The 27,376-nt window shown below is 43.7% G+C and overlaps 1 protein-coding gene across 11 annotated transcripts in view; it reads right to left on the bottom strand.

The window, feature by feature from the left end:
- The window catches only part of TRRAP (transformation/transcription domain associated protein), a 111,119-nt gene that overhangs the window by 57,973 nt on the left and 25,770 nt on the right, over positions 1-27,376 (bottom strand). For 10 of the 11 annotated variants that reach the window (XM_036897102.2, XM_036897104.2, XM_036897099.2 and 7 more), the window contains 12 exons: positions 26,343-26,508; positions 24,685-24,941; positions 22,515-22,715; positions 19,702-19,853; positions 8,311-8,510; positions 6,792-7,009; positions 6,488-6,685; positions 5,632-5,892; positions 5,001-5,162; positions 2,654-2,750; positions 1,252-1,373; positions 751-921 (listed from right to left, as the gene is read on the bottom strand). In XM_036897102.2, the coding sequence (XP_036752997.1) occupies positions 751-921; positions 1,252-1,373; positions 2,654-2,750; positions 5,001-5,162; positions 5,632-5,892; positions 6,488-6,685; positions 6,792-7,009; positions 8,311-8,510; positions 19,702-19,853; positions 22,515-22,715; positions 24,685-24,941; positions 26,343-26,508 (2,205 nt within the window). The remainder of the gene's footprint in view (positions 1-750; positions 922-1,251; positions 1,374-2,653; positions 2,751-5,000; positions 5,163-5,631; positions 5,893-6,487; positions 6,686-6,791; positions 7,010-8,310; positions 8,511-19,701; positions 19,854-22,514; positions 22,716-24,684; positions 24,942-26,342; positions 26,509-27,376) is intronic. The other variant, XM_036897094.2, reaches the window with a different exon arrangement.

Genomic DNA, 27,376 nt, shown 5'->3' on the forward strand with positions numbered 1-27,376 from the left:
TGTGAGGTAAAAAGGTGTGTGGTTTTCATATACATGTACACCTACACTCCTTACACACTGCATCTGTCTACTCACTCCTGCTCACAGCTGGGGGAAAGGTGTGCCACAAACAAAAAAATACCTCTAGTATCTTAAGATGTCTACTGGCCAAAGACTACTTAGGAAACATAACCGTGAAAGTAGAGGCAGAAACGCACCACGAAATCCTAAGTTAACAAGTTATTTATAAATGTGTTTACTAGAAGGAGAACCAAAGCGTAAGAAAGTTAACAGTTGAATGTCCTTCATATGCTTATACTTCAATTTAAACATCATCAAACAAATTATTTTACTTGCATTAGTTATTTCCTTGGTGATTCTTAAAACCTGACGGCAAAAGACTGGACAATCTAGATGTTCTCTCGAGGCGGAGGATTCAATGAAGTGTGGCGTGTTCACATAATGAAGTATTATGTGGCCAACAGAACAAAGCAGCACTTCACTTTCTGATATGAAGTGATACCAAATAGAAAAAGCAAGAACTGTGGTATATCATGCTTCCTTTGTGGGAAATAAACACTGCACCCACGTCCTGTCACGAATGACCCGCAGGACACTGTCCACCTGGCAGGCTCTGGAAGGCTGGAGGATGGGCAGGAGGGGACGCTCTGCACATATGTCCTTTCACATCTTTTGGATTTTAGACCAGGTAAATATATCACGTACTAAAAAAAGAATTTAAGTTTTCAAGTTTAAATGCACTTGGCTTACCATCATCTGATCACAAAATTTATCATTGAAGGAGTTTGGGAAGAGCCTGGTGACCGAAGTCAGACGATTCACGACGTTCAGCGTCAAACTTCGATAATCCCCCAGCATCATCAACAAAGGTCGCATGTGGGTATGGATCTGATCTACTTCTATGGTAGCACCTTCTAAAAACTATTTAAAAAGGAAGGATACAAAGTAAAAGAGATAATGGAATATCCTTTTAACAGAATAGAACTCATTCAGCTCTAGCTAGCAGCAAGTTTCTGCTTGTCTTGGGAGAATGGAGTATTATTCACATATATTCCAGAAGTTTATAGTGAAATGGGGAAGACCAGAATTACTGTTAAATATTTTAAAGGCTCAGTCTAACTGTGAAAAAGGGAGAGGCATTATTATAAACCAGTGTGTATTAACCACAGGTAGACTTCCAGGTGTAAGACAGAGTAAACAGAACTCCTAAGGCAAAATTCAGCCACATGCACACACACCCCTCTTGCTCACCTTTCTCATACAGGCCTCCCCAGCCTCCTGGAGCTCACTGTTTGTGGAATTAAGGGCTTTGAAGAGTGCAGCGATGATCTTCTCTCTGGACTGAGGAAGGTAATTGCAGGCAGCAAGTGCATCTTTAAGGAGAGAAATCAATACAATTTAATTATTAACCTGAAAATTATATGAAAAATTCCCCCGAAGTCTCTTAGCAACCAATAAAAAAAACCAGTCTTCCTAACATCTGCCTTCCTAACATCTGGCCTCAAGAAAGACAAGAGAATGCATGGTCTTCTCACATGTTCAGTAATCTAAAAGGGAAGTCAACAGCCTGCCAGAAAGGCCCTGATAAATCTTACACTGTCCAGATAGGAGGAGGAAGGGCTGGAGGGGGGAAAAAGGCAGGGCCCCCACTGGTACCTCTGTGCCCAATATAGCCTCACACAGGGTGAGAGCAGGGCCGACCTGAGGGCAGGAGTTTGCGGAATGAATGTAGAAGGCATGGCCCTGAACCCTGATGATGAAGGAAATGGACACACAGCCCAGCTTCTCCCCACTATCCATGTCTAATCAGACAGTCTGTACCCAATCTGGAGGGTTAAAGGCTTTGAATGTGCAAGTATTCTTAGAAAGGGAGACACACCTTAATCCTCTGTTACTTAAGAGAGAACATTCTACCAAGAGAAATGCCCAGCTTAGCTAACAGGAATGCATCAGTAGCACCCCAAAGAACAGAACCACAGGAGAAGTGAGAAGCTACCATGCGCCTCCCTTATCTGGCTGGCCCTGTCTTGACCACCCCAGCTCCATTCTTGAGCTCAGGTATTACAATCTGCCTCTCAGCTCCTCATCCTCTATTCAAGGAGGATTCTAGCAGTACTTTATTAAGTATATAAAAATCAACAAAGAAAGAGGCAAAACCAACTAAAGAAAGTGTATTCGATATTTATTTGCCAAAAAAAGGGAAATGACTTTTTTTAAGTACAAGGGTGAGTACTGAGTGTATTTTCCTAAACTTTGCACAACTCTGTACTAAGCAATGACAACAGACATTTTTCATGAAAGCCTTGAAACAGAATTCTCAAATGCATCTGAATCATCAAAAAGTCTATAAAGGTTTTAATATATCTAGTTATATACACTGATTCAGAAGAAAATGGCAATATATGGGTGGTATGGCAACTCAAACCAGAACGTTAGAGTCGTAAGTCAACTAGAGTAAAAATAATTTAAATCCTAACAATCTATATAATCCATTTAACATCTCATTATTAGTTTGATAAACATACACACATCAATTTTTGATCCCATCTTAAAAGGAACATAAGCCAGAAAAACAAAAAGAGACAACAAAAAAGGCCACAGTTTCCTTTAACTTTTGTAACCAGCAACTTGCTTCAGATTTGTATTAACTTACTTAAAGCTGCAATTCGTAAAGGTACAAGTGACGGAAGGCTTTTATAACAGGGTAGCTTTGTTAAAGCTGAATCTTCTGCCTCACACAAATTCAGTAACTGCAAAAGACAAAATGATTTAATTTAGCCTGCTCTTATTGTGAAAACAGAATGACCTTGCAAATAAAAAAACACAGCAAACTTAACACACACGCCAGAACACAATTAACTGAAACTAGGCCCATAAAAGAATTTCAGTGTCAAGTGTGACTGAGCTTTATTCTAAAGCAAACTCAACCTCATTAGTGAAATAAATTCTTAGACACCTTCTTACCCACCCTGGCACTGTAACATATTTTTCTCTGCACAGAGGAACACTTTATTTAACTGCCAATGCCAAGATGGCAGGACACCGCCTCGTTCAGAGCTGCTTCCCAATGCCTCAGACCAGCGCTCAACAAATATACAAGCTGTAACTCAAATATGTGAGTGGTAATTTTTTTTTTTCAAGTACAGGAAAGCATAAAGAAGGAAAGTGGAAAGTCACTGGGAATACTGTAACTCAGAGATCCCACTGGTTATCTGTGTAGACATTTTCCCATACCATAATATATTTACATATCTACTATCTGAAATATCATATATGGTATTCTATTACTTTCTCCCCCTTTATTTACATCCTAGAAAAATGGTGTAGTCTTTGCCATTTTTTCCTGAAAGATTCCTAATTAGTAAAAGATTTAAAACAGCAGGAAAGGATATACAGTAAAATACACTTCAAACCACCACCCTATTGTGCTCACCTAGGAAACTACCATTACTAGTTATTTGTAAGCCTTCAAAATTGCTCTCCTCATATATAAACACGTGTTTATGTGCACACATACAGGCACTTATATCTCTATCTCTTCTTAAAGAAAAGAGAGAGAGAAAGAATAAAAGAGAGGGAGAGGGAGAGAGGGGGAAAGTGTCAGTTACTTCAATATAAAGCCATGTTCCAAACAATGCATGCACAGGGATCACCTAGGGAGCTTTTAGATGGTAGATTCCCAAGTCAGACCCTAAATCTACAAATCTACTTCTCCCAAATCTCTAGGGAGAAGACTCAAGAGTCTCTATTTTTCATAAGATCCTCACGTTTGCACAGCTGGTGCACTGATTTAACACTTAGAAAACCAGTTTCATTCCCTGAGACTCATCACTCAACACTCTCAGGTTCTGATCTTTAAGCTGAGCGAAGAATTTTCCACACAGATTAAAATACAGACGCCCCTCTGGAGCCACCACAGGGAAGCCGCCCTCCCACCCTCTGATGCCACTCCTCGGCTCTGCCAAGCCATGCACACCATGCTCTCGAAGGCGAGGCAAGGTCTGAGAGCGCACTGCTGGACCGCGTTATCAAAGGACCCTCCGTGCCAAGGAACACTCAGGACTTAAAATTCCAGGTGGTACACTTTTCATAATTGGAAATTCAGACTGAGCTTGGATCAGGAAGAATTCGTTTCCTTATAACTTTTGTCTTGGTTTATTCTGACAATGCCTTTAGGAGTATAATTGACATCTTATAAAAATTTCAAATTGGGACTGATCACCAGACCATTATTGTATTCTAAGAATTAATGCTTATAGTTTGACTGTTATCTGTAATTTGTTTCTGTGTATCACTAACATCACTCCACTCTGGAATGTACAGTGACAAATACGTGTAAGATGCCACCAGCCACTGCCCACATGTTGGGTTAAGGAGCAAGTTAAGTCCACGCAACAAAATGAGAACCTGGCAGGACAGTGTGGTGAACTGGGGCCAGACTCTGGAGGTCATGGTTCTGATCGGAGCGCCTGGGCGGTGCTCTAGGTGCGTAACAAACCCCAAGCTGTTTCTCACCTTCAGAACAAGAATAATCAGTATCTGTACTTCATGGGGTGCCGTCAGAGCTAAATAAGGACATTCACGTGAACTAAATTCTCAATAGTGCAAGGCACATTTAAGTGAGTAACAAATTCAATAAACCGGCACTTGCTCTGAGCCAGCCTGATTCCAGGCACCCAGCAGATGGGAGTGATTGAAAGAGATGTTTCTTTAGATTACAACTTTAAGGCTCCAAGGAGCAAGGCTCATCACAGAGGGCTAAGAGAGTTCTAAGGACTCAGAAAACACCCCCATTTTGTTGAACACCTCCAGTCACCCTGCCCACCCTCTCCCCAGGGCCAGAACATACCTGTGCAGAGGGCTGTGCCAGGTGTGGCTGGCTACCTGCCGTCGCCACCAAGCCTTCCCTGCCTGCTGCCCGACTGGTCTCCATGCACAGAGACGGGCCACCAGACACACGCCATCACCATCCACACCACACCGCACCGCCACCCCCCTACCTCTGTGTAGAACACCTTATGCTCCACCACGTTAAGGTCCATCGTGAAGAGCCGGGGCTGCAACGTGGTACAGAACGTGTTCCCCTCCATCAGGCCGATCTGCGCGTTGGCAGGCTGGTGTCTGAGCAAGTGCTTCTTAGGCGGGACCATGTCCTGGAGGACCTGGGGGAAGCAGGGAGGAAGCACCACTAAGTGGCTATCACAACATTCTGGAGCAACTGCCGGTCTGCAAACCCTAAGCAGGATGAAAAGATACCACAGCCGTCCTTCAATTAGGGGAGGCTGGGCATGTTTCGTGTACTGGAACTGGGTCGTGGATGGGGAGTACGTGTTGGATGCACTGAATTCCTAGGTCCCAGAGTCACTTCTCCTAAAACAAACAAAATGAGAACAAAGCTACCAGACTGGGCTGCACAGACCGAGGAACCCAGTCTTCCTTTCTCTCGACACTGACTGATCTAGCCATGCATATAAATACACAGTTTGCGTACCAGGGGTCAAAAAGAGCATGTAGAACAGCACTTTATCAAGTGGGCATAAAATAACACATATCATCTGCAAGTCAGATTTGAAGGGATAAGTGACAAGGGTGTTGCTCAAGCTGTGCTAATCCCTGCGACAAAGCTCTCACCTCCTTATGGGGCTCCATTATGACTGTCACACTTTTCCCAGTGACCTGGGCCAGCACCTGCAACGAATGCATGGCCTGTTTTCTCACAGTGGAGTTCGGGGAGGTGACTTCTCGAACCAAGTCGTGGGTCACATGGTGAAAAGACTTTTCTTGGGCTGCCACAATCTCTTCGGCCCTCTCCTCGTCTCTCAGGGGCGTGGCACACCGCATCAGGAGCTGCTCCAGGGTGGTCTTGGCCATGGCCACCGCCCCATTGGACACCTGTAGGTGAGGGGGTGCCTCAGAATGGAGGGGCAACGTGTCTGTGCACCTATGCCTCCTGTGCGTCAGCCTGCCACAAACACCACCCCTGGGGGTCCATGCCCCTCACATCAGCTCATTTAACAAGATTACGTCGTCACCTCCACCTTCCATCAGGAGCTAAATCACCTTCTATAGGAAATTCCTGCTGGTCATTCAGGAAAGAAAACATGGATCTAGATGTTATCCTTGGGTAACAGCTAAGCTGGCAATGCCTCCCACGTTCTATCTGCTTGGACTACACTGCAGATAGATTCATCCAGAGGGTGACTACTATGGAAACTTTGGCACAGCGTGAACTCTTCAGCCCTATGGCAAGAATGAGCAGACGGGCACCTTAAGTGCTCCGGCCCATGGTTGTTCTTTATCAGGGCAGACAGGTATTTAGGTACCCAGCAAAAAGCCTAGAGGGCTCTCATCTGTCCTGCTATGAGAGATGCTGTGATGGATTCGAAGCTTCCAGAGGAGCATATTTACAGAATTGGCTCACATTATTCCTCAGGCAAATAAGCTTCTGGCAATAGCTCGGTTAGGGCCGGGGCTACACATTACCTACCTCTCCAGTCAAGTCCATCATGACAAAGAGAAGTGCTTTGAGGAACGTCTGCTGGTTCTGGAGAACCCAAGTGAGAGGAAGCCGCTCCATGAGAAACTTGATGGACACCACGCCCCCCAGCTTTGCATACCAAGCCTGCTCATAACAGCACGCACACAGGCGCTCCACGATGTAAGAAAACAGAGGCAGCTGGCACGCCTGGGGAGGGAAACAAAAAACCACCATGTGTTACCACAATCCCTAAACCACCCACTTCAGGCACAAACAGCCCCAAAATAAAAGACACCCTTCAGTCCCTCCTCACCCTCTCCTTTGAGCCCAAGATGATACTCGCAACATCAAATATCACAGCTAGGGCCACCTCCCCGATCTTGCAAAGCTCCTTTTCTTCATATGCCATGCAAATAGCTATTGCGTCAATAAGAACCAAGGGATCCATTCCTTTCGACCCATTTTCTTCACTGTGAAACATGGCTGTGCTGGGCTGGCTGCCCACCTGGTAGCAAGGCAGCAAGAAAGGACCTGAAAGGAGAGGCAGAGGGCATGCAGGAGTTTATTTCCTAAACAGTCTTGTCAACCTCATTTTTGCCTTGGAGGTTAGGAGCTCAATAAAAGGCAGCACGGGTACTTTAAACCAATGTCTGTTAAACCGTAATTATTTGTTAACTAAACGGTCTGATTTGCACTATGGTTATTTTTATGAATGTTTTCCATCTTCCACTATATTATTTTCAGATTTTGTCAGTCATAATTCAAAGCTGCCTTACTTTAAAATGATAACTATACTCAGTTAATCTTCTTTTAAAAAGTCATTAAGCAGGCCACAGGGCACAGCACAGGAATGACTCTGGGTCACACACTGGACAGTTCCTGAGAAGCAACAGGATCCAGCTGTGGGGCACAAGGCACACGGGCAGAGGACCATCTGCCTGTGCTACTCACACCTTGTGGGCGCCCAACACCACCGCGCGACACGGGCGTTAACAGGCAGTGGGTACGTCTGCTGTGCTGACAGTGTTAACACAGAAGAAACACTGAGAAACAACCTAAGTGTTAAAGTGTATAGTCCTGATGGCTCTTCAGGGTCAAGAGGAATTCAAAAGGGGAAGGTGCTACATGTTCTGCAATGTCCAGAGAAAGTTGCTCGTTGGTCTCGAGGGTGAAAGGCTTTGAGGACACAAATTGAAGTGGGTTGCTGGCCCATGCTGCTCCAGGAGGTGCAGAAAGTGAGAGAATGTTCAGAAACTTATAAAGCAATCGGCAGTCCCACATTTTTATTGTTTTACAAATACATCTGTCTACAGTGGATTAGAAATAAAAACAAAGGGACAGAATGGTTCTTCATCATCGAGAGCCTGAGAACCCCTGAAGCGGAGGTTAGCAGTCCCTTAAGGTAGAGGGACGGTAGGGATGGCAGATGGTGGTAGAGATCAGCATGGACCTGGGACTCAGAGCAGCCGCTGAAGAGTGGAGGGGAGATTGGGCCTTGGGAATGACCACCAGGGAGATGAAGATGAGCAGTGAGTGTGACCACCAACTGTCTGTCTTCCAGGAAGTGCCCAAAAATATTCAGCGCCCATTTTACATTAAAAACAAAGGCCCAAAATATTTAATTGGGTGTATTTTATACATAAAACTTACAACAGTTAAGCTAATACAGCACCCATTGCTGAAATACCAGGTATCTTTTTCAATGTACTAAGTGGAAAATTAGAATACAAAGGCCAAAAACCAATCAGCCAAGCCCAGCTTCTCTGAAGCACCGGTGTTCTAAGTTTTGAAGTCCCTGAAGAAGGCAAATGCCACTCCCACTGCCTGCTCACCGCACTGCTGGGCGACTGCTACCATCGTGTAGTGGCGGATCAAGCTGGCCACGAATGGCAGGGCACTGGGCCGGAGGTCTTTAATGACGGCAGACATGAAGGCGCCAGTCAGAGCCTGCTCAAACGTCTTCCGCGCAGGAGTGTCCTGTGCTTTGTAGCGATGTGATATGATGACATTAGGTATGGTCTTTTCCGTAAAGCTGAAAGACAAATTAAATCCTTCAGCCCAATGTTGAAGCCCTGAGCTGATGATCCCCCATGGCTCATTATTTTATTTTCAACCTGCCCACTTTCCCCCTTGCTAAGATACGCCTGTATGAGTTACCTCTTTAATTTCAGCAACACCTAAAATCAAACATGATGAACTTCACTATAAACATCTGTAATGAATGGTTCGAGACACTAAGTATGTCCTACCTAACACAGGTACAGGCAGTGAAATCAGAGTAAGTTACAGAATGGAGGCCCATTCAGTATTACCACAATTTTTTTAATTGTAAGGAAGCTGACATGTGATTTTGACATTTGATTTTGGTCTTTTCTAATTAAGCCAAATAACTCCATCAGTGATCAAACATGGATAAAAAAAGCTATTATTAAAAGGCAGCTATACACCTATTACACACTGAAAAATCATTCCATGGGTATGGAATTAAATGGGGCTATGGATCTCATTGATAAAGCATTTATCACCAATGATATGAACTTAACTACAACCCAGGAAGTCAGACAGGGAAGTACACACCAAACATAAAGATAATAGGCAGCAATATTTTTTTATTTTTATTTTTATTATTTATTTATTTGTTTATTTTGGTATCATTAATCTACAACTGCATGAGGAACATTATGTTTACTAGACTCCCCCCATCACCAAGTCCTCCCGACAAACCCCATTACAGTCACTGTCCATCAGCCTAGTAAGATGCTGTAGAATCACTACCTGTCCTCTCCGTGCTGTAAAGCCTTCCCTGTGCCCTCCTCCCCACACTATACATGCTAATTGTAATGTCCCCTTTCTTTCCCCCCTCAGCTTATCCCTCCCTTCCCACCCATCCTCCCCAGTCTCTTTCCCTTTGGTAACTGTTAGTCCATTCTTGGGTTCTGTGAGTCTGCTGCTGTTTTGTTCCTTCAGTTTTTGCTTTATTCTTATACTTCACATGAGTGAAATCATTTGGTACTTGTCTTTCTCCACCTGGCTTATTTCACTGAGCATAATACCCTCTAGCTTCGTCCATGTTGTTGCAAATGGTAGGATTTGTTTTCTTCTTATGGCTAAATAATATTCCATTGTGTATATGTACCAACTCTTCTTTATCCATTCATCTACTGATGGACATTTGGGTTGCTGGCTTTTCTTGGCTATTGTAAATAGTGCTGCGATAAACATAGGGGTGCATATGTCTTTTTCAAACTGGGCTGCTACATTCTTTGGGTAAATTCCTAGGAGTGGAATTCCTGGGTCAAATGGTATTTCTATTATGAGTATTTTGAGGAATCTCCATACTGCTTTCCACAATGGATGAATTAATTTACATTCCCACCAGCAGTGTAGGAGGGTTCCCCTTTCGCCACATCCTCACCAACATTTGTTGTTGTTTGTCTTTTGGATGGTGGTGATCCTTACTGGTATGAGGTGATATCTCACTGTGGTTTTAATTTGCATTTCTCTGATGATTAGCGATGTGGAGCATCTTTTCATGTGTCTGTCTTCTTTGGAGAACTGTCTGTTCAGTTCCTCTGACCATTTTTGATTGGATTATTTGCTTTTTGTTTGTTGAGGTGCGTGAGCTCTTTATATATTTTGGATTTCAATCCTTTATCGGATCTGTCATTTATGAATATATTCTCCCATACTGTAGGATGCCTTCTTGTTCTATTGGTGGTGTCCTTTGCTGTACAGAAGCTTTTCAGTTTGATGTAGTCCCAGTTGTTAATTTTTGCTTTTGTTTTCCTTGCCCGGGAAGATATGTTCATGAAGAAGTTGTTCATGTTTATGTCCAAGAGATTTTTGCCTATGTTTTTTTCTAAGAGTTTTATGGTTTCATGGCTTACATTCAGGTCTTTGATCCATTTCTAATTTACTTCTGTGTATGGGGTTAGACAATGATCCAGTTTCATTCTCTTACATGTAGCTGTCCAGTTTTGCCCGCACCAGCTGTTGAAGAGGCTGTCATTTTCCCACTGTATGTCCATGACTACTTTATCATATATTAACTGACCATATATGTTTAGGTTAATATCTGGACTCTCTATTCTGTTCCACCGGTCTGTGGGTCTTGTGCCAGTACCAAATTGTCTTGATTACTGTGGCTTTGTAGTAGAGCTTGAAGTTGGGAAGCGAGATGCCCCCTGCTTTATTCTTCCTTCTCAGGATTGCTTTGGCTATTCAGGGTCTTTTGTGGTTCCATGTGAATTTTAAAACTATTTGTTCCAGTGCGTTGAAGAATGCTGTTGGTATTTTGATAGGCATTGCCTTGAATCTGTAGATTGCTTTAGGCAGAATGGCCATTTTGACAGTATTAATTCTTCCTAGCCAAGAGTATGGGATGAGTTTCCATTTGTTAGTGTCCTCTTTAATTTCTCTTAAGAATGTCTTATAGTTTTCAGGGTATAGGTCTTTCACTTCCTTGGTTAGGTTTATTCCTAGGTATTTTATTCTTTTTGATGCAGTTGTGAGTGGAATTATTTTCCTGATTTTTCTTTGTTGGTTCATCATTAGTGTGTAGGAAAGCAACAGATTTCTGTGTATTAATTTTGTATCCTGAAACTTTGCTGAATTCTGATATTAGTTTCAGTAGTTTTGGAGTGGAATCTTTAGGGTTTTTTATGTACAATATTATGTCATCTGCAAATAGTGAGTTTGACTTCTTTAACAATCTTGATGCCTTGTATTTCTTTCTTTTGCCTGATTGCCGTGGCTAGGACCTCCAGTACTATGTTGAATAACAGTGGGGAGAGTGGGCATCCGTCTTGTTCCCGATCTTAGAGGGAAAAAAAGCTTTCAGCTTCTCGCTGTTAAGAATGATGTTGGCTGTGGGTTTGTCATATATGGCCTTTATTATGTTGAGGTACGTGCCCTCTATACCCATATTGTTGAGAGTTTTTATCATGAATGGATGTCGAATTTTGTTGAATGCTTTTTCAGCATCCATGGAAATGATCATGTGGTTTTTGTCCTTCTTTTTGTTTATGTGGTGGATGATGTTGATGGATTTTTTAATGTTGTACCATCCTTGCATCCCTGAGATGAATCCCACTTGATCATGGTGTATGATCTTCTTGATGTATTTTTGAATTCGGTTTGCTAATATTTTGTTGAGTATTTTTGCATCTATGTTCATCAGGGGTATTGGTCTGTAATTTTCTTTTTTCATGGGGTCTTTGCCTGGTTTTGGTATTAGAGTGATGCTGGCTTCATAGAATGAGTTTGGAAGTATTCCCTCCTCTTCTATTTTTTGGAAAACTTTAAGGAGAATGGGTATTATGTCTTCTCTATACGTCTGATAAAATTCAGTGGTGAATCCATCTGGTCCAGGGGTTTTGTTCTTGGGTAGTTTTTGATCACCGATTCAATTTCTCTGCTGGTAGTTGGTCTGTTTAGATTTTCTGTTTCTTCCTTGGTCATTCTTGGAAGGTTGTATTTTTCTAGGAAGTTGTCCATTTCTCCTAGGTTTTCCAGCTTGTTAGCATATAGGTTTTCATAGTATTCTCTAATAATTCTTTGTATTTCTGTGGCGTCCATCATGATTTTTCCTTTCTCATTTCTGATTCTGTTGATGTGTGTTGATTCTCTTTTTCTCTTAATAAGTCTGGCTAGAAGCTTATCTATTTTGTTTATTTTCTGAAAGAACCAGCTCTTGGTTTCATTGATTTTTTCTATTGTTTTATTCTTCTCAATTTTATTTATTTCTTCTCTGATCTTTATTATGTCCCTCCTTCAGCTGACTTTGGGCCTCATTTCTTCTTCTTTTTCCCGTTTCAAGAATTGTGACTTTAGACTATTCATTTGGGATTGTTCTTCCTTCTTTAAATAGACCTGGATTTCTATATACTTTCCTCTTAGAACTGCCTTCGCTGAGTCCCACCGAAGTTGGGGATTTATGGTGTCATTGTCATTTGTCTCCATATATTGCTTGATCTCTGTTTTAATTTGGTCATTGATCCATTGATTATTTAGGAGCATGTTGTTAAGCCTCCATGTGTTTGTGAGCCTTTTTGTTTTCTTTGTACAATTTATTTCTAGTTTTATGCCTTTGTGGTCTGAGAAGAATTTGGTTGGTAGAATTTCAATCTTTTTGCATTTACTGAGGCTCTTTTTGTGGCCTAGTATGTGGTCTATTCTGGAAAATGGTCCATGTGCACGTGAGAAGAATGTGTATCCTGCTGCTTTTGGGTGTAGAGTTCTGTAGATGTCTGTTAAGTCCATCAGTTCTAGTGTGTTGTTCAGTGCCTCTGTGTCCTTACTTATTTTCTGTCTGGTGGATCTGTCCTTTGGACTGAGTGGTGTGTTGAAGTCTCCTAGAACGAATGTATTGTATTCTATTTCCTCCTTTAATTCTGTTAGTACTGGTTTCACATGTTGGTGTTCCTGTATTGGGTGCATATGTATTTATAATGGTTATATCCTCTTGTTGGACTGACCCCTTTATCATTATGTAATGCCCTTCTTTATCTCTTGTTACTTTCTTTGTTTTGAAGTCTATTTTGTCTGATACAAGTATGCAACACCTGCTTTTTTATCCATACTGTTTGCATGAAATATCTTTTTCCATCCCTTGACTTTTAGTCTGTGTATGTCTTTGGGTTTGAGGTGAGTCTCTTGTAAGCAGCATATAGATGGGTCTTGCTTTTTTATCCATTCTGTTACTCTGTGTCTTTTGATTGGTGCATTCAGTCCATTTACATGTAGGGTGTATCAATAGGTATGTACTTATTGCCATTGCAGGCTTTAGATTTGTGGTTACCAAAGGTTCAAGGTTAGCTTCTTTACTATCTAGCCGTCTAACTTAACTCTCTTATTAAGCTATTATAAACACAGTCTGCTGACTCTTTATTTCTCTCCCTTCTTATTCCTCCTCCTCCATTCTTTATATGTTAGGTGTTTTATTCTGTTCTCTTTTGTGTTTGTTTTGACTGCTTTTGTGAGTAGTTGATTTTGTTTTTTGCCTTTAGTTAGTATTTGGTTGGTCTACTTTCTTTGTTGTGATTTTATTTATTCTGTTGACATCTATTTAGCCTTAGGAGTGATTCCATCTAGAGCAATCCTTTTAAAATATCCTGTAGAGGTGGTTCGTGGAAGGCAAATTCCCTCAACTTTTGTTTGGAAATTGTTTAATCCCTCCTTCATATTTAAATGATAATCGTGCTGGATTCAGTATTCTTGGTTCAAGGCCCTTCTGTTTCATTGCATTAAATATATCATGCCATTCTCTTCTGGCATGTAAGGTTTCTGTTGAGAAGTCTGATGATAGCCTGATGGGTTTTCCTTTGTAGGTGACCTTTTTTCTCTCTTTGGCTGCCTTTAATACTCTGTCCTTGTCTTGATCTTTGCCAGTTTAATTATTATATGTCTTCGTGTTGTCCTCCTTTGGTCCCTTGTGTTGGGAGTTCTGTGGGTCTCCGTGGTCTGAGAGACTATTTTCTCCCCCAGTTTGGGGAAGTTTTCAGCAATTATTTCTTCAAAGACATTTTCTATCCCTTTTTCTCTCTCTTCTTCTTTTGGTACTCCTATAATGCGAATATTGTTCCATTTGCATTGGTCACACAGTTCTCCTAATATTCTTTCATTCCTGGAGATCTTTTTATCTCTCTCTGCCTCAGCTTCTCTGTGTTCCTGTTCTAGATTTCTATTCCATTAATGGCCTCTTGCACCTCATCCAGTCTGCTCTTAAGTCCTTTTAGAAATTGTTTTATTTCTGTGTTCTCCCTCCCTACTTGCTCCTTTACCTCTTGCATATTTCTCTGCAGGTCCATCAGCATGGTTATGACCTTTATTTTGAATTCTTTTTCAGGAAGATTGGTTGAATCTATCTCCCCAGGCCCTCTCTCGGGGGTTGTCTGGGTAATTCTGGACTGAACCAAATTCTTCTGCCTTTTCATGGCGATAGAGGTAGCTGTAGGCAGGTAGCGCAGTGTCAGCTGGGAGAAGAAAGTCCTTTCCTGTTTGCTGGTCACCTTGCCCTTCTCCACTGCCTGTGTTGGTTACCCACACACCTGGAGCAGCCTCCGGATTAATCCCCTAAGCTGCCATGGGTGGGGTCACAGTCAGGGTGCCCAGTGCCCTGCAGGGAGTGGCAGGCGTGCCGGGTGTGCTCTCCTGCGAGAGAGGTGCCTCTTCGCACCTTGCCCAGCTTTCTTCTCCCTGCGCCGGGCAGCTGTGCGCTGGCAGTGGCCTTTCGGTCTGGCTGGGTGGCTGCATGTTGGGAGGAGATTCTGGGAGGCTGTTGGGGGCGCGGCCGGTCCGAGGCTGCTCTGTCGCCGCCGCAGATGCACGTGGCTGTTCCCAGGCTGCTCCACTGCCGCTGCGGGCACATGCAGCTGGTCTCCGGCTACTGGGCCACTGTGTCGGGGGCCATGCCAGCCAGGGGAATGACTGGCAGGCTGATTATCGCCATGAGGGGCTTCAGAGCTGTGCTGCCACCCAGAGGGTTAAGGCTCCTGGAGTTCCCCGGGATTTCCAGCTGCTGGGCCGAGTGTGCCAGGACGCTTCCGTCCAGCTGTGGGGTCTCTGTCCCTTTAAGACTTTCAAAAAGCACTTGCTTTTCTTTTGTCCCAGGGGACCCAGTTGCAGGGACCCGCTCGCAGGTTTTGCTTTTCTGTTTCTCTAATATCCAGCACACCATGCAGTGTGTGTCTGCACTCCTGGTGCGGATTACTAGGGCTGGTTGTTTAGCCATCCTGGGCTTTTACTCCCTCCCTGCTCTGACTCCTTTCCTCCTACCGGGGAGCTGGGGTGGGGGGCGCGCTCGGGTCCCGCCGGGCCATGGCTTATATCTTACCCCCTTTGTGAGATGCTGAGTTCTTGCAGGTGTAGATGTAGCCTGGCTGTTGTCCTGTATCTTCTGGTCTTTCTTTTAGGAATAGTTGTATTTGTTGTATTTTCAAAAATATATATGGTTTTGGGAGATTTCTGCTGCCCTACTTGCACCGCCATCTTGGCTCCTCCCCTCTCAATAGTCAGCAATATGTTTTACACTATTAGGTTCTTTCAACCTTGAACAGCTCCAGTTTACAGAAATTTCTTCCTATGACAACAACTCTGCCTCTAATTTTTACCCACTCTATCTTGTTCTGCCTCTGGAGCTAAGAAAATATATCAGACCCTTCATTTATACATCAACATCTTCAAGCAGAGAAAGCGTGGTCACATCCCCTCTCCACACCTGAATGCTTTCTCTGCTCTCTCCCAGTCCTGATCACACTCTTTAAAATACTACTGGCATCACAGTGCCTAGAACAGACATCTCGGTCCTCCTGTTCCTGCAATTGCTCTTTCCCAATGTTTCTGACACCCTGTCAGTGGCACCTTTGGCTTAAACCAAGAAAACTGCAGTCAGCTAGAGTTAGATCCTTTCATCGACTTCCTGGGACACCCAGAACCCCAGCCCTCCCTGTGACCTCCTGAAGCCCCACACAGCCCTGCCCTCCCCACGGACCACTCCAGTATCACTAGGCTCTGGCTCTGCCCGTTGGGTTTCTTTTTTCATGCTTGCTGTCTGTCTCGGCCACCAGAATCATGTTTCCTGGAGGCTAGCATGCAGCCCTGTATGCAAACCTTGGACAATACTTGGTACTAGAAGGTACTCAATCTACGACAGCAGTGTCAACGGAGGGAGATGGAGAAAGGACAGTCTGTATAACAAAAGCATACTGGATATCCAGAAGGCAAAAATCAAACAGACCCCCACACCACACCGTCCACAAAAATCAGTTTGAGAGCCTGAAGACTAAAATGTGAAGGACAGAGCTACACAGCTTTCAGAAGAGAATACAAGAGTAGCTTCATGGCTAGGATGTAGGAAATGATTTCTTACGAATGATGAAGAAAGCACTACGCAAAAGAAAAGACCTATCAATCTGACCACAGTAAAATCATGAACTTTTATGTATCAAAAAATTCAGCGGAAAGGCTTGGAAACAATGGCACCCCACTGGCAATGAGCACTTCTCCAAGGAGCCCTTCCTTCCTTCAAGGGGGAATGGCAATTCTGAGGCTGGACAGAGAAGGCACAGGGGAGCCAGAAACACCCTGCTGAGCTAGAAAGGAAGTGCTCCACACTGATGGGGCTGTGCCAAGGGGATACAGCCACCCGTGGAGCGGCTCTCCTGAAGCTCACTAGGTCTGCAATAATGAGCTGTCATCTACTAAGTAGCATAAGACTCCATCAGTCTACCTGCTATACACACATTATTAAAGAAGGGGGAAATGTTCTCCTTTACTAAAAAAGGGAAACTGGAAATAGGAAATCTCCATTTAAAAATCCCTAAAGTGGAGTACTATGCAGCAACGAAAAGGAGCAGACTGCTGACTATACATTGTGGATGAGCTCAAAAGTATTAACGCTACAGGAAAAAAGCCAGATACAAGAGACCACATATCGCATGGTTCCGTTTTTATGGAATGTCCAGAAAGGGCAGATTTATAGAAACAGAAATAGATTAATGGTTGCCTGGGATGGGGAATGGGGATTAACTGTATGTGGACATTGAGGGATTTGATTTGGGGGATGAAAATGGTCTAAATTTGATTTACAGTTGCTAAACTCTATAGGGTACTAAAAATCTGGAATTGAAGTGGATGAATTCTGGATATGTAAAGTATACTTCAATGAAGTTAAGAAGAAAGAAAACCATTCTGTAATTGTCATACCAGCACTCATATCAGAGAGATTCATGAGTGACTGCTATAACCAGGAGATGAAGTGTGATGAGAGACAGGACCATTCATACAGTCTCAACCTTCCTCTCCACCAACATCTGTTATTACAAGGAGCAAAATAATAACCTGATGGTCGAGACAGGGCAGACACTCTCTCACCACAGGGATGAGCCGACACCAATTGCTGGTGTGACTGGGGGAAGAACACCTGCGTGGGGTTTCTTCCAGACAAGCAGTCTGAATCTAATCATGACACGGGCAAACCACACTAGGGATATTCTACAAAATAACTGGTCTATATTCCTCAAAAATATCTATGTCATAAAAGACAAAGAAAGGCCAAATAACTAGTCTACTTTTCTATGAAGTTATCTATTTCATTGAAATTTTTAAACTTATTGCCAAAGTAGTTGCTGAAAACTGCTTTTTTCCCAATGTCTGACACATCTGGAGTGGCCACTGCATTTTTTGTTTCTGATACTGGGTATTTCTGCCTCCATGTCTTTCCTCTGAGGGAGCCCTGCCAGAGGCTTTCCCATTTTATTACCCTTTCAAAGGATCAACTTTTGGACTCATTAAACCATTATATTACACATTTGTTTTCCTGTTTTGTTTATTCTTCTTGTCTTTTTTGCTTACTTAGTTCTACGTTTTCTGACTTTTAAAACAGAATTTAGCCCCATCTTCAACCTCACTCTTTTCTCTCTTGCTTTTTCACAGCCTCATGCAGGTGTAAACTACGTGCTCATGAGCTCAGCAAGTTTCAGCTGGGTTATACAGATGTGCAGCCATCACCATAGTGCAATTTAACATGTCACCCCGAGAAGGTAATCCCTACCCCCACCCCCAGGCAAGCACTGATCTACTTTCTGTCTCTGTAGTTCTAACGTTTTTTTGAAACATCACATCGACAGAACAACATAGTGTGCAGTCCTGGGTTTGGCCTTTTGCCCAGCACGGTGCTGGGATGATTCGTCCACACTGCAGCTCGTCAGTGCTCGTTCCCTTTCCTGCTGAGCAGGACGTCATCGTATCCATGCAGTTTACCTACGTACCGCTGGTGGACATCTGCCTTGTTTCCAGGCTGCTGTGACACTTCTAAGGCTGTAAGTTTGCCTCTCAGTATCACTCTAGCCCTACCTTACCTACAACTGACCCCAGACTGTATTCCTTTTCCATCTCAAATCTTCCACTGGGGAACTTTCATGCCTGCATGAAGACCTGCTGGCGGGAGACTTCTGTTTTACTTAAAGACATACATCCTCTTTCACCTTCGCCCTGAGTCATATTTTCCCTGGGACATGATTCCAGGTTGGCAGTTATTTCCTCTTGGACTAAAGGCTGACTCCGCTGTCCAGTGGCTTTCACAGCTGCCAATCTATTATTCGTCTGAGGGAAACCTATCTTTCTGTTCTGTCAATTTTTAAGATTTTCTCTATTTCTGATTTGTAGCTCTTTCAATACAATATGTCTATGTGTAGACTTTTTATTTAGTCTGCTTTGGTTTCATCAACCATCTTGAATCTGTGCACTACTGGTTTTTAATTTTTTCATCAGTTCTGGGAAATTCTTGGCCATTATGCCAAGTGTTGCCTCTACGTCCTTTTCTCTCCCCTCTCCTGGTGGGACTTCCAGCAAACGATGCTACTTCCTATTCATGTCTCCTGCTCTCAAATTTCCCATCTTATCTCTCTCTGTATGCATTCTGGATCATTTCTTTGGCCTCTTCTCTTATCTAAAGATTCTCTTTGTGCTTTTTCCAATCTGTTTGGGCACTCTTTATAGGTTTGGACTTTTTGGAGTATTTTCCAGTTTGCCTTTTATTTATTTTAAACACTGTAAGCATAGTACAACCTAGTTCTGATGATCCTAACATCTAAAGTCTGTGCACATCTATTTCTGTTTTCTGCTGATTCTGTAGGCTCTTACTCATGTTGCCTCATTTCCCTCTATACATGGTTATCTTTGCTCTTTCCAATGCCTTTTTAACAACTGAGCACCTACTATATACTCAGCATTATTTCTGATGCTATGAGAAATGTGAAAATGTAAAGGAAAAAATCTATTCCCTGGTCACAGCCATTAAGTGGTAAGAGCAAAATACAAATGTCAAATGACAGATATTTGGGGAATGAAAGGATCACCCTGGACTAGAGAAGCAGCAGATCTGCTGAATGCTTATCATGTATTAGAGCTGTGGATATAATGCTGAGCAGAAAAGAGAGAGAAGGACACAGTCCTTGGTTTTTGAAGCTGAAAGCCCAACAGAGGAGGCGACGATAAAGGGTGTGTTACAACTGAGAGAAGTTCCAATTCCCAAGCACTCAAGTTCCCCTTTCCACTCTGCTGTAAAAGCCAAGAGAAGCATTACTAGGCAAGCAGCATTGTCATTTTTCTGACTTGAAGGAACATGCTTGTAACACTAAGAAATCTGAGAGGTCCTGCCCACCCCTAATTCCTAAAGTAATATACATCCCCTCACAGAGAATTGAATTAAATAACCAACTTACTTAGGGTGTGCAAGGAGCTGGTAGAGCGCATGTTTATTGTCCTCTAGACTCATCATTGCCACAAGGAAGCATTTGATCACTTCCCATGCCTGCCTCCGGTAGTAGGGCTCAGTGTTGGCACTTTTCAGGCAGTCCAGAGCAGTTTCAATGGCCTATGGCAAAGAAACACAAAATCTATCATTAGTGCTGAAACTACATGATTTTGAAAGGTTTTCACTGAAGGCATCTGCAGCACCCAGAAAAATCTTTATGCATATTTTCTTTTGAAGAGACACAGTGGGCCTATGCAGGCTAAGAGGTATTTACCAGATAACACCTCTAGAAAGGCAACAAAATCTCAGTGTTATGAAATAAGGAACTGAGTAGTTTGAATTAAAATGTAAAATGAGTTTACTAATTCCAAGCTTACATAGCAAGTAAGAGATCCCAGAAATTATGTGAGCTCAGAAGGCCTCTTACAGCTGATTTGCTGGATTAAGCTGGATTCTGAGTCATCTACACAAACCTATCAAGGTCCCTGTGTGAATAATGAACTTGTTGCAGACCACAGGCTTTCCTGTGTCTAAGTTCAAAACTAAAAGATGGCTTTCCCAAGCTTTTACTAAATTCTCTTTGAAAGATAAAAGGATTTCCTTTATTTTTTCAGAAAACCTACATAACTACACACCCATTTTATCCTCTTCAATTAGGTAGGCCAGGAATGTGGTGGAGGCACTATCACACACACACACACACAAATAATCTAAGCCTTCAGTAGCTAAGGTATTAGCCCTAGTGATAATAATATACCAATAAATCAAAGAACTATTCTGTTAAAGATTAAAGATGTATCCAGGCTCTGTGTGAGGAACCAGAGGGGCCGACAGGGACCGAGGCCCTGCCCTCCAGACCTAGCCAGCCGACAGAGCGCACGGCCACACAGCGTGACCCCAGTTCCCCACGTCAGCACCCCCAGCTGTGCCCCACTTCTTCTGGGGCCCTGTAAAGCTGCCCTAACTCCTACGGCCTCTGATCTGGTCAGTAATAGGTAATAATTCATGTGAGGGTAACTCCAGAGGGATTATTTTTAAGAACCAATGTAACCTGTGAGCCAACTGCCTGCCAAAAAAGAATACAGGGTTGTAAAGTGTGCCAAAAGCAGGACTGTTTTAACAGCAATCTGCTGGCGTGCAGTTTGGTCCAGATGATTCCCTTCACCTAACTGGCTCCCTTGGCTCCGCAGGCTATGCCACAGCCTTCAGGATGCCGCCTGCTGGGGTAGGAGCTCCACGAGCACTGGGAAGTCTCTGTGAAAGTTCAGGAGGACTACTGGCCCATCTTCAAAACTCAGTTTCTTGCATGCGTTAACTGCACTTGGGAAAACTACTTCAAAGATTTCTTGCTCAGTTTAGTCTATGCAGAGGTCAGATAAGTCATACACCTTAGTTTTCACTACTAACACCAACCTTGTGACTGACAGGCTAAAGCTAACGGAATCCTAAATTAAGGATATTACCTAAAATGTGGGAATGTGCAATAGATACAAGATGTTTACTATAGTAATTTTCAATGTAAAGATGGAGATTTACGGTTGTCAATATTCTCTTAGGAGTCAAGTAGTGTTTATTGGCAAATATTTTGCTAATGGTTTGGTGAGAAGCCAAGACTGCAGCTCAGTCCTGAGATTTGGAGAGGACACCAATCCCTGGGGCAGGGGTTCAGGGAGGGTCAGGGAGAGCACATGTGCTCGAGGAAGTGAGGGGGCAAGTTGACTGAGAAATGACGATAGGAAACTCCAGAGTAACACTTAGCTGTGATGGGTGCACCTCCTCCCAAATGCTGAGTAAAGTGTGATTAAAAAACAAGACAAAACAAAAATCACAGAACTTACTATCTGTGGGTAAACTCCCTATATAGAAAGGTAAACAGGCAGAGCCCTACAACATGATGCAACAGGACAAGACAGTTATTTATTCCCAAGCAAAGAGAGGACTGAGTCATTCCAGGCCTAGAATGCTGGCTTAAGACCAGAGCTGCAAAGTGCTCAGGAGTCCCGGTCAGCATCCGGGCACTGAGAGGACCGAGCCACTCACGTACATGCAAAAGGCTGCTACAACATCCTTTAAAAAACCCCACATCTATAACAGCTAGATAAATGCTTTGAGAGACATGGTAACAAAAGCTGTAACACAAGTAGGTAATGAGGGAAACGCTGAGGAGGACGATGTAGATAAAACTAAATAAAATAAGATGTCTGTGACAAAGGGCTGGGGAATGGTTTTCAGAAAGGGCAACACAAACACAGGAGAGTGGGACACCCCGGCGAGTGCTGGGGACACTTATTTTTTTACACCATGAAACGGAGGTTCTAAGAGGTTGGAGAGAGAGAGGCCGCAGTGGGCTCAGGAGCCAGGGAGACAGCAGGTACTACACCTGGACAGGGGGTGGGAGAAGAGCAGGTTCTTGGGAGTGCCGGTCATGACTGAAGGAATGGCAGGAACTTGGGTTCCACATGACACTGGAGGCTAAGCCTGTCAGACACCAAAACCGACTAAGTTCAAGGGTGGGCTGGGCATCACTTCCTGGTCTCTTAGGAAAGAGGAACTGATCAAGGGTCCAAAGTGCTCAGGGGCAACACCCCTCCAGTGGCCTCTCCATGCCATAAAAGGCCCCTCTGCCAACCCAGCCAGTTCCCAAATAAATACTGTCTACTTTGAGTCAGAAATTCCCTCCCAAAAAGTACATTTTATTTACATATTTTCAAGTAGAAATTAACTCTTTGAAAATGAAAACTGTAGTATCTTTGAAAAGCTCCCACAGACTTCCAAATTTACCTTCTCCATTGGGAGCTGAAGAGACGCCTTACAGTCAGAAAACTCCACTGTAATACTGGGGCCTTGGACTTCAGTCACGACATAGTGCAGCTTCTGGGACTCCTTTAGCATCTTCCTGTTACTGCCACCGAATTTACCAAGTACCCGATAGGCCACGTGAGAAATGCTATCAGCAGGATTGCGCAAAGTGCGCCATAAAGCCTACAAATCAACGTGTTCATTAAAATTATTTCAAGGAAATGCATTTGCACAGTTCACAAATCAAAATTCAAAGGTTGTAAAAGTCTCTGTAGTGAAAACTCTTTCACCTCTGTCCCCCATATGGTTCCTCTTCCTGAGAGAAACCAATGTTATTAGTTTTGTATATCCTACCAAAAAATCTTGTCTTTAAAGAAAATGCAAATATAAATAAATACAAACGTTCTTCCATGTTCCTGAAATACAAATGGTAGCATATAATAAATAAAAGAGTGCTCAAAGAACAAGAAAACTAAGCTATATATTGTTTAAGCATATATACAAAATGGGATCCAGAAGAGCATAGAGGGAAATGCAATTTGCTGGTAAAGTTCTCCTCCTTGGATTTGATGGTGAGTTCTTACGTTTTTCTTCTATCATTGGGCTTTATAACCTATAGACATGCTATATGAATCGCCTTATACATTTCAGATCTCACATGAGACAGGACAGTGAAAAGGGAAACATGGACTTATAAAGGGGCCTGTGTGATGGCAGTGAGTCGACTTGTCCCTCACGCTCAAGGTCAGCAAGCAACACACACTCACCTGCTTCAAAACACTGTCAATTTTCCTACATTCTTTCACCTAAATTATCATTAAGTCTTGAAAATTACTACAGCGGACTATGTGAGTCCATTTTCTTAAGTCACCTCCTGTAACAATGCCAGATATTAGTAACTAGCAATAGTTGACATAAAATCTTGGAACTTTTCTTTAAAGCAGAATACCAATTTCTCTTTCATTTGGGTAGGTCCAAAGAGGCTTGTCCTTACTGATTGCTGAAAGATGCAGGCCAAGCCCCTCACCTCTGCCCCCTCCACCCAGCCCACCCTGTCCTCCTGTGTCCTCAGAAGACAGAACCTCTGCCTAACTCCCAGCCTCCAGCCTCCCAATGCCCACTCCTGGACTGGCGGCTGCTGGGCCAGGGAGAGACGGGCTGGGCCGCCGTCTGGTGGAGGCAGCTACTGTGCCTCCAAGAGCAGGAAGCAGCCTCACCCAACCCCTCACTGGGGCTGTGTGCCTCACAGAATGGCCAGTGACCCAAAGGCCAGCCTGCCACTCGCAGGGAGCTTGCCACTCCTGTGTCAGGCCCGGGGTTCTGCCTTTCCAGAATCAGTGGTGCTGTTCTTGTGGCAGGCTCACCATCTGTCCTCCAAATGACTGGCTGACAGAGTGGGCTGGAGGCCCTGAGCCAAGCTCCTCCTGCCTAGATGGAGCCCAAGGCCTACATTTCAGAACTGATAGGCAAAGCTCACAACCTCAGCCTCAAGTCTGAGCTGCAGTCTCCAATCTCATCTGCCCAGAGACCCCTGTACTTTGGGGGTTACTGAGTCTCCATCACAGAAAGCTGGCATCCAGACCCTACCTGAGGTCAAATACTTCACACTAAAGGGACAGATGAGTAAGTAACAGGCAACCTAAACCACTTAACAATTATAGATAACAGTACAAGTCAGTAACCACAGCAAAACATGGAAAAAACCTGGTTTTGACATAAGAGCTCTAATGAAGAGAAATACAAAATGCTTTCAAAACAACTTCACTATGTGTTCCATTTCCCTTAGGGTGGATGGGACACCCACACCTTCCCTTAGGACTGTGATCTCTTACTATTTTACTCAAGATCTTTTATGTATAAAGAAAGGATCTCCCTGGAAGCAACACTAGCCATACAGTAACCGTAACACCTGCCTCCCCAAGTCCTCATCTTAATGAGCATGTGACACTTGTAGCCGCCTCTGAAAGAGGGGGCAATGATACAAAACAAAAATCTACTCAATGCTCACAGTATTTTACATCTTTTCATAGACCAGAAAACCCACAAAGTAAGGTGGAAGCTGCACCATTCCATCTTGCAGAGATGGCCCATCACTTCCAGAAACTGCTGGCCTAAAATCCTTAGCAAGAGCTAGGTCAGCGAGCACACATACCTGCATGAGCTCTGCACGCACCGGCTGGATGTGGTCGTAGAGGAAATCGGGCTGCAGGTTGTCCACACACAACTCCAGCGTCCTCAGGCCTTGGCTAACCAGCGTCTGAGACCCATTGAGTGCAGACACCAAGGGGTCCATTAACATGGGCAGATAGGGCAAAAGCGAGCTCAGCCGTACAGGTACCGTGAGGCACAGCTCCACGAAGAGGTCCTTCATGTGCTGCTTATGCAAGCCACTCTGCAGCATATTTAGTCCTAGAAACAGGGTTAAGGACGTCAGAGCAACTCCCAGACAGAGGCTGAAGTGAACTGTACCAAATAAATGTTCCACCTGTTGTCATAAACATCAGTGGGATGACGGGAAGGCTTTTTATGTGTAGCGGATTATGTATAATCTACTATATGAGTTAAATCTATCACATAATTTCAAAAGACCCTGACTCCAACATGATGCGTTCATCTCAAGTTTAAGGATTACAACCTTACATAGTTTTCAGGCTTCTAGTAGACCCAGTTGATGTCTAGGCTCTAAAATAAATCTTTTTTAAGAAATCCACTTTTGTTTCTTATAAATGGAGAGGAGCTTCCTTCTTACAAAGTCAGTATCCCCACTCTTCACGAGGGTAGCCAAATATTTACTAAGCTCCTTCCTAAACTTGGAGCTGTAAGGTCAGGACCCTCCCACAGAGAGAAGCTCAAGAGAGAAGGGCCCGTAATGGTGGACCCCAAACAAGGAGCAACTAGGAGGTGCAGGATGGAGAGCTCAGAGAACAGAGCATTTACCAGGGGAGGCATCATGGGGCAGCAGCACCAGATGAGGGGAGGATGAGGAGAGAGCAAGGCTGAGTTCTCACTTGAACAAAACTAGGTGGGGAGAAAGGAGCTTGGACACAGCACAGAGGGCAGGAGGGAATCACAGTGACGGAGCAGAGAGCTCAGGCCAGGGAATGACTGCAGGCAGGGTTAAATACAGAAAACGGAGCCTGCTCGTGGGCCGCCTTCCATGGTGGACTCGTGCCACGTTACAGTCAATGTATTCAAATAATCCCAGGGCCTCCTGGGAATACTGCACTGAGGCGGCTTCTCTAAAGACTGTGCAAAGAAAACACAGAAGATTCAAACTCTTGCCAAGAGCTCGTATTTACCAAAAAAAAAAAAAAAAAAGTAAGTCCTAGGATAGGATTTCCAATCAGCTCGCACCAATAAATATTCAATGGACTCAAGATCCCCGGGCTCTACATCTTGGAAACATTCCTAATTACATAGAGATTATAGGAGTCTGGATACACAAATTAGCAGCTAACTAAAAACATAAAACTTTTTCCCTTCTTGTTCTGCTTCTCTATCTAGGAACCCCTAATCTAACCAAACCACTAGAAACCACTTCCTAAACATAGCCAGGTCCTAACCAGGGTGATAAGATCCTTCCAACTCCCACCTGACTCTGAGTGGGGAAGGGAGGGCCCATCCCTGACAGGTCTCCCTTCAAAGTCCCATGGCCTTTAAGGAGGGCAGTACTTGGGGACACACACACTACCCACATGGGACACAAACACATACCTTCACTGGGGGCAGGGGAAGAAATGCAGCAACCCAGGGCAGCCAGGCCCAGGCACACACACAAGACTAAAAGGCAAGCAAAATTACAGCTCTGACCTTGCAGGAGGTTTGGTAGGAGAGGCAAAAATTCCTGATACAGGAGATCATGGCTACCTCCCCCGATGGAGCGGAACAGGGCCCGGAGCAGCAGGAAGTAGTTATAGGGCTCTTTGGCAGTCTGGGCAAGCTCCATGGAGCTGTTCACAATCTTGTGCAGGTGGGGCTGCGGGGTGGAGCAAAGGCAGGTTAACAGGCCCTACAGTAAGAGGGTCACAGCCCCAAAGACTGCAAAAGGATCACCACAGCCAGACAGGAGTACAAGGGAATCGTGATGGATTTATTCCAACATGAAAAACATGGACTTCCCAGCCTTTGTTATTGGTTCAAATTAATTTCTCTTAAATTAAGCTGGCTTCCACCAGTTTGGCAGTGAAAGCAGCTGCGGCAGGCTGGTCGGCTGGGCAGCAGTTAATGGTGTTTGTGGCGGGAACCAGGGCTTTGTTGGCGCCATGGCTCTGGGACTGGGGGCATCAGTCATTGGGCTGAGGGAGATTGTTTCCTGTTAACACCTCAGGGCAAAGTAACCTAACAGGACTGAAACTTCCCTACCAAATCCAATATATGCCAAATTTGGAAGAGCCTCAGGGGACATTTGAGATTGTAATGGAAGACTGAATTGAGAAGTATTTTTAAAACAAGAAGCACTTCATTAGCTTATAGTACTTCAATTAACTTCTTGAACCAGATTAGCTTTTATTTTGCACTTTAAATCCTGGTATCAGGTTAACAGTTTAATGTGAATTTTTCCTGCAGGGGTGTTTAAAGCCAACTACTGGTACAGTCACTGATACAGCTCCCAGCTGCTTTGGTATATGGCATGCTACATTTATTTCACAGAATACATCACCTATCTTATACTCTTGACAAAACCTTCCATGAAATTTGTTCGCTGAGTATCTTTCTTGAGCAATATTCCAACATCCTTCATTTGGTTTTATTGTTTTGTTATTGTTCTGTACACTTGTACTTAGTTTGAAAAAATGCAATTACTTGAAGATAACAAATTTTGTGGTCACCGATTACAACTAAGT

This window comes from Manis pentadactyla, chromosome 10 (genome assembly GCF_030020395.1).
Source record: "Manis pentadactyla isolate mManPen7 chromosome 10, mManPen7.hap1, whole genome shotgun sequence".
Classification (NCBI taxonomy): Eukaryota; Metazoa; Chordata; class Mammalia; order Pholidota; family Manidae; genus Manis; species Manis pentadactyla.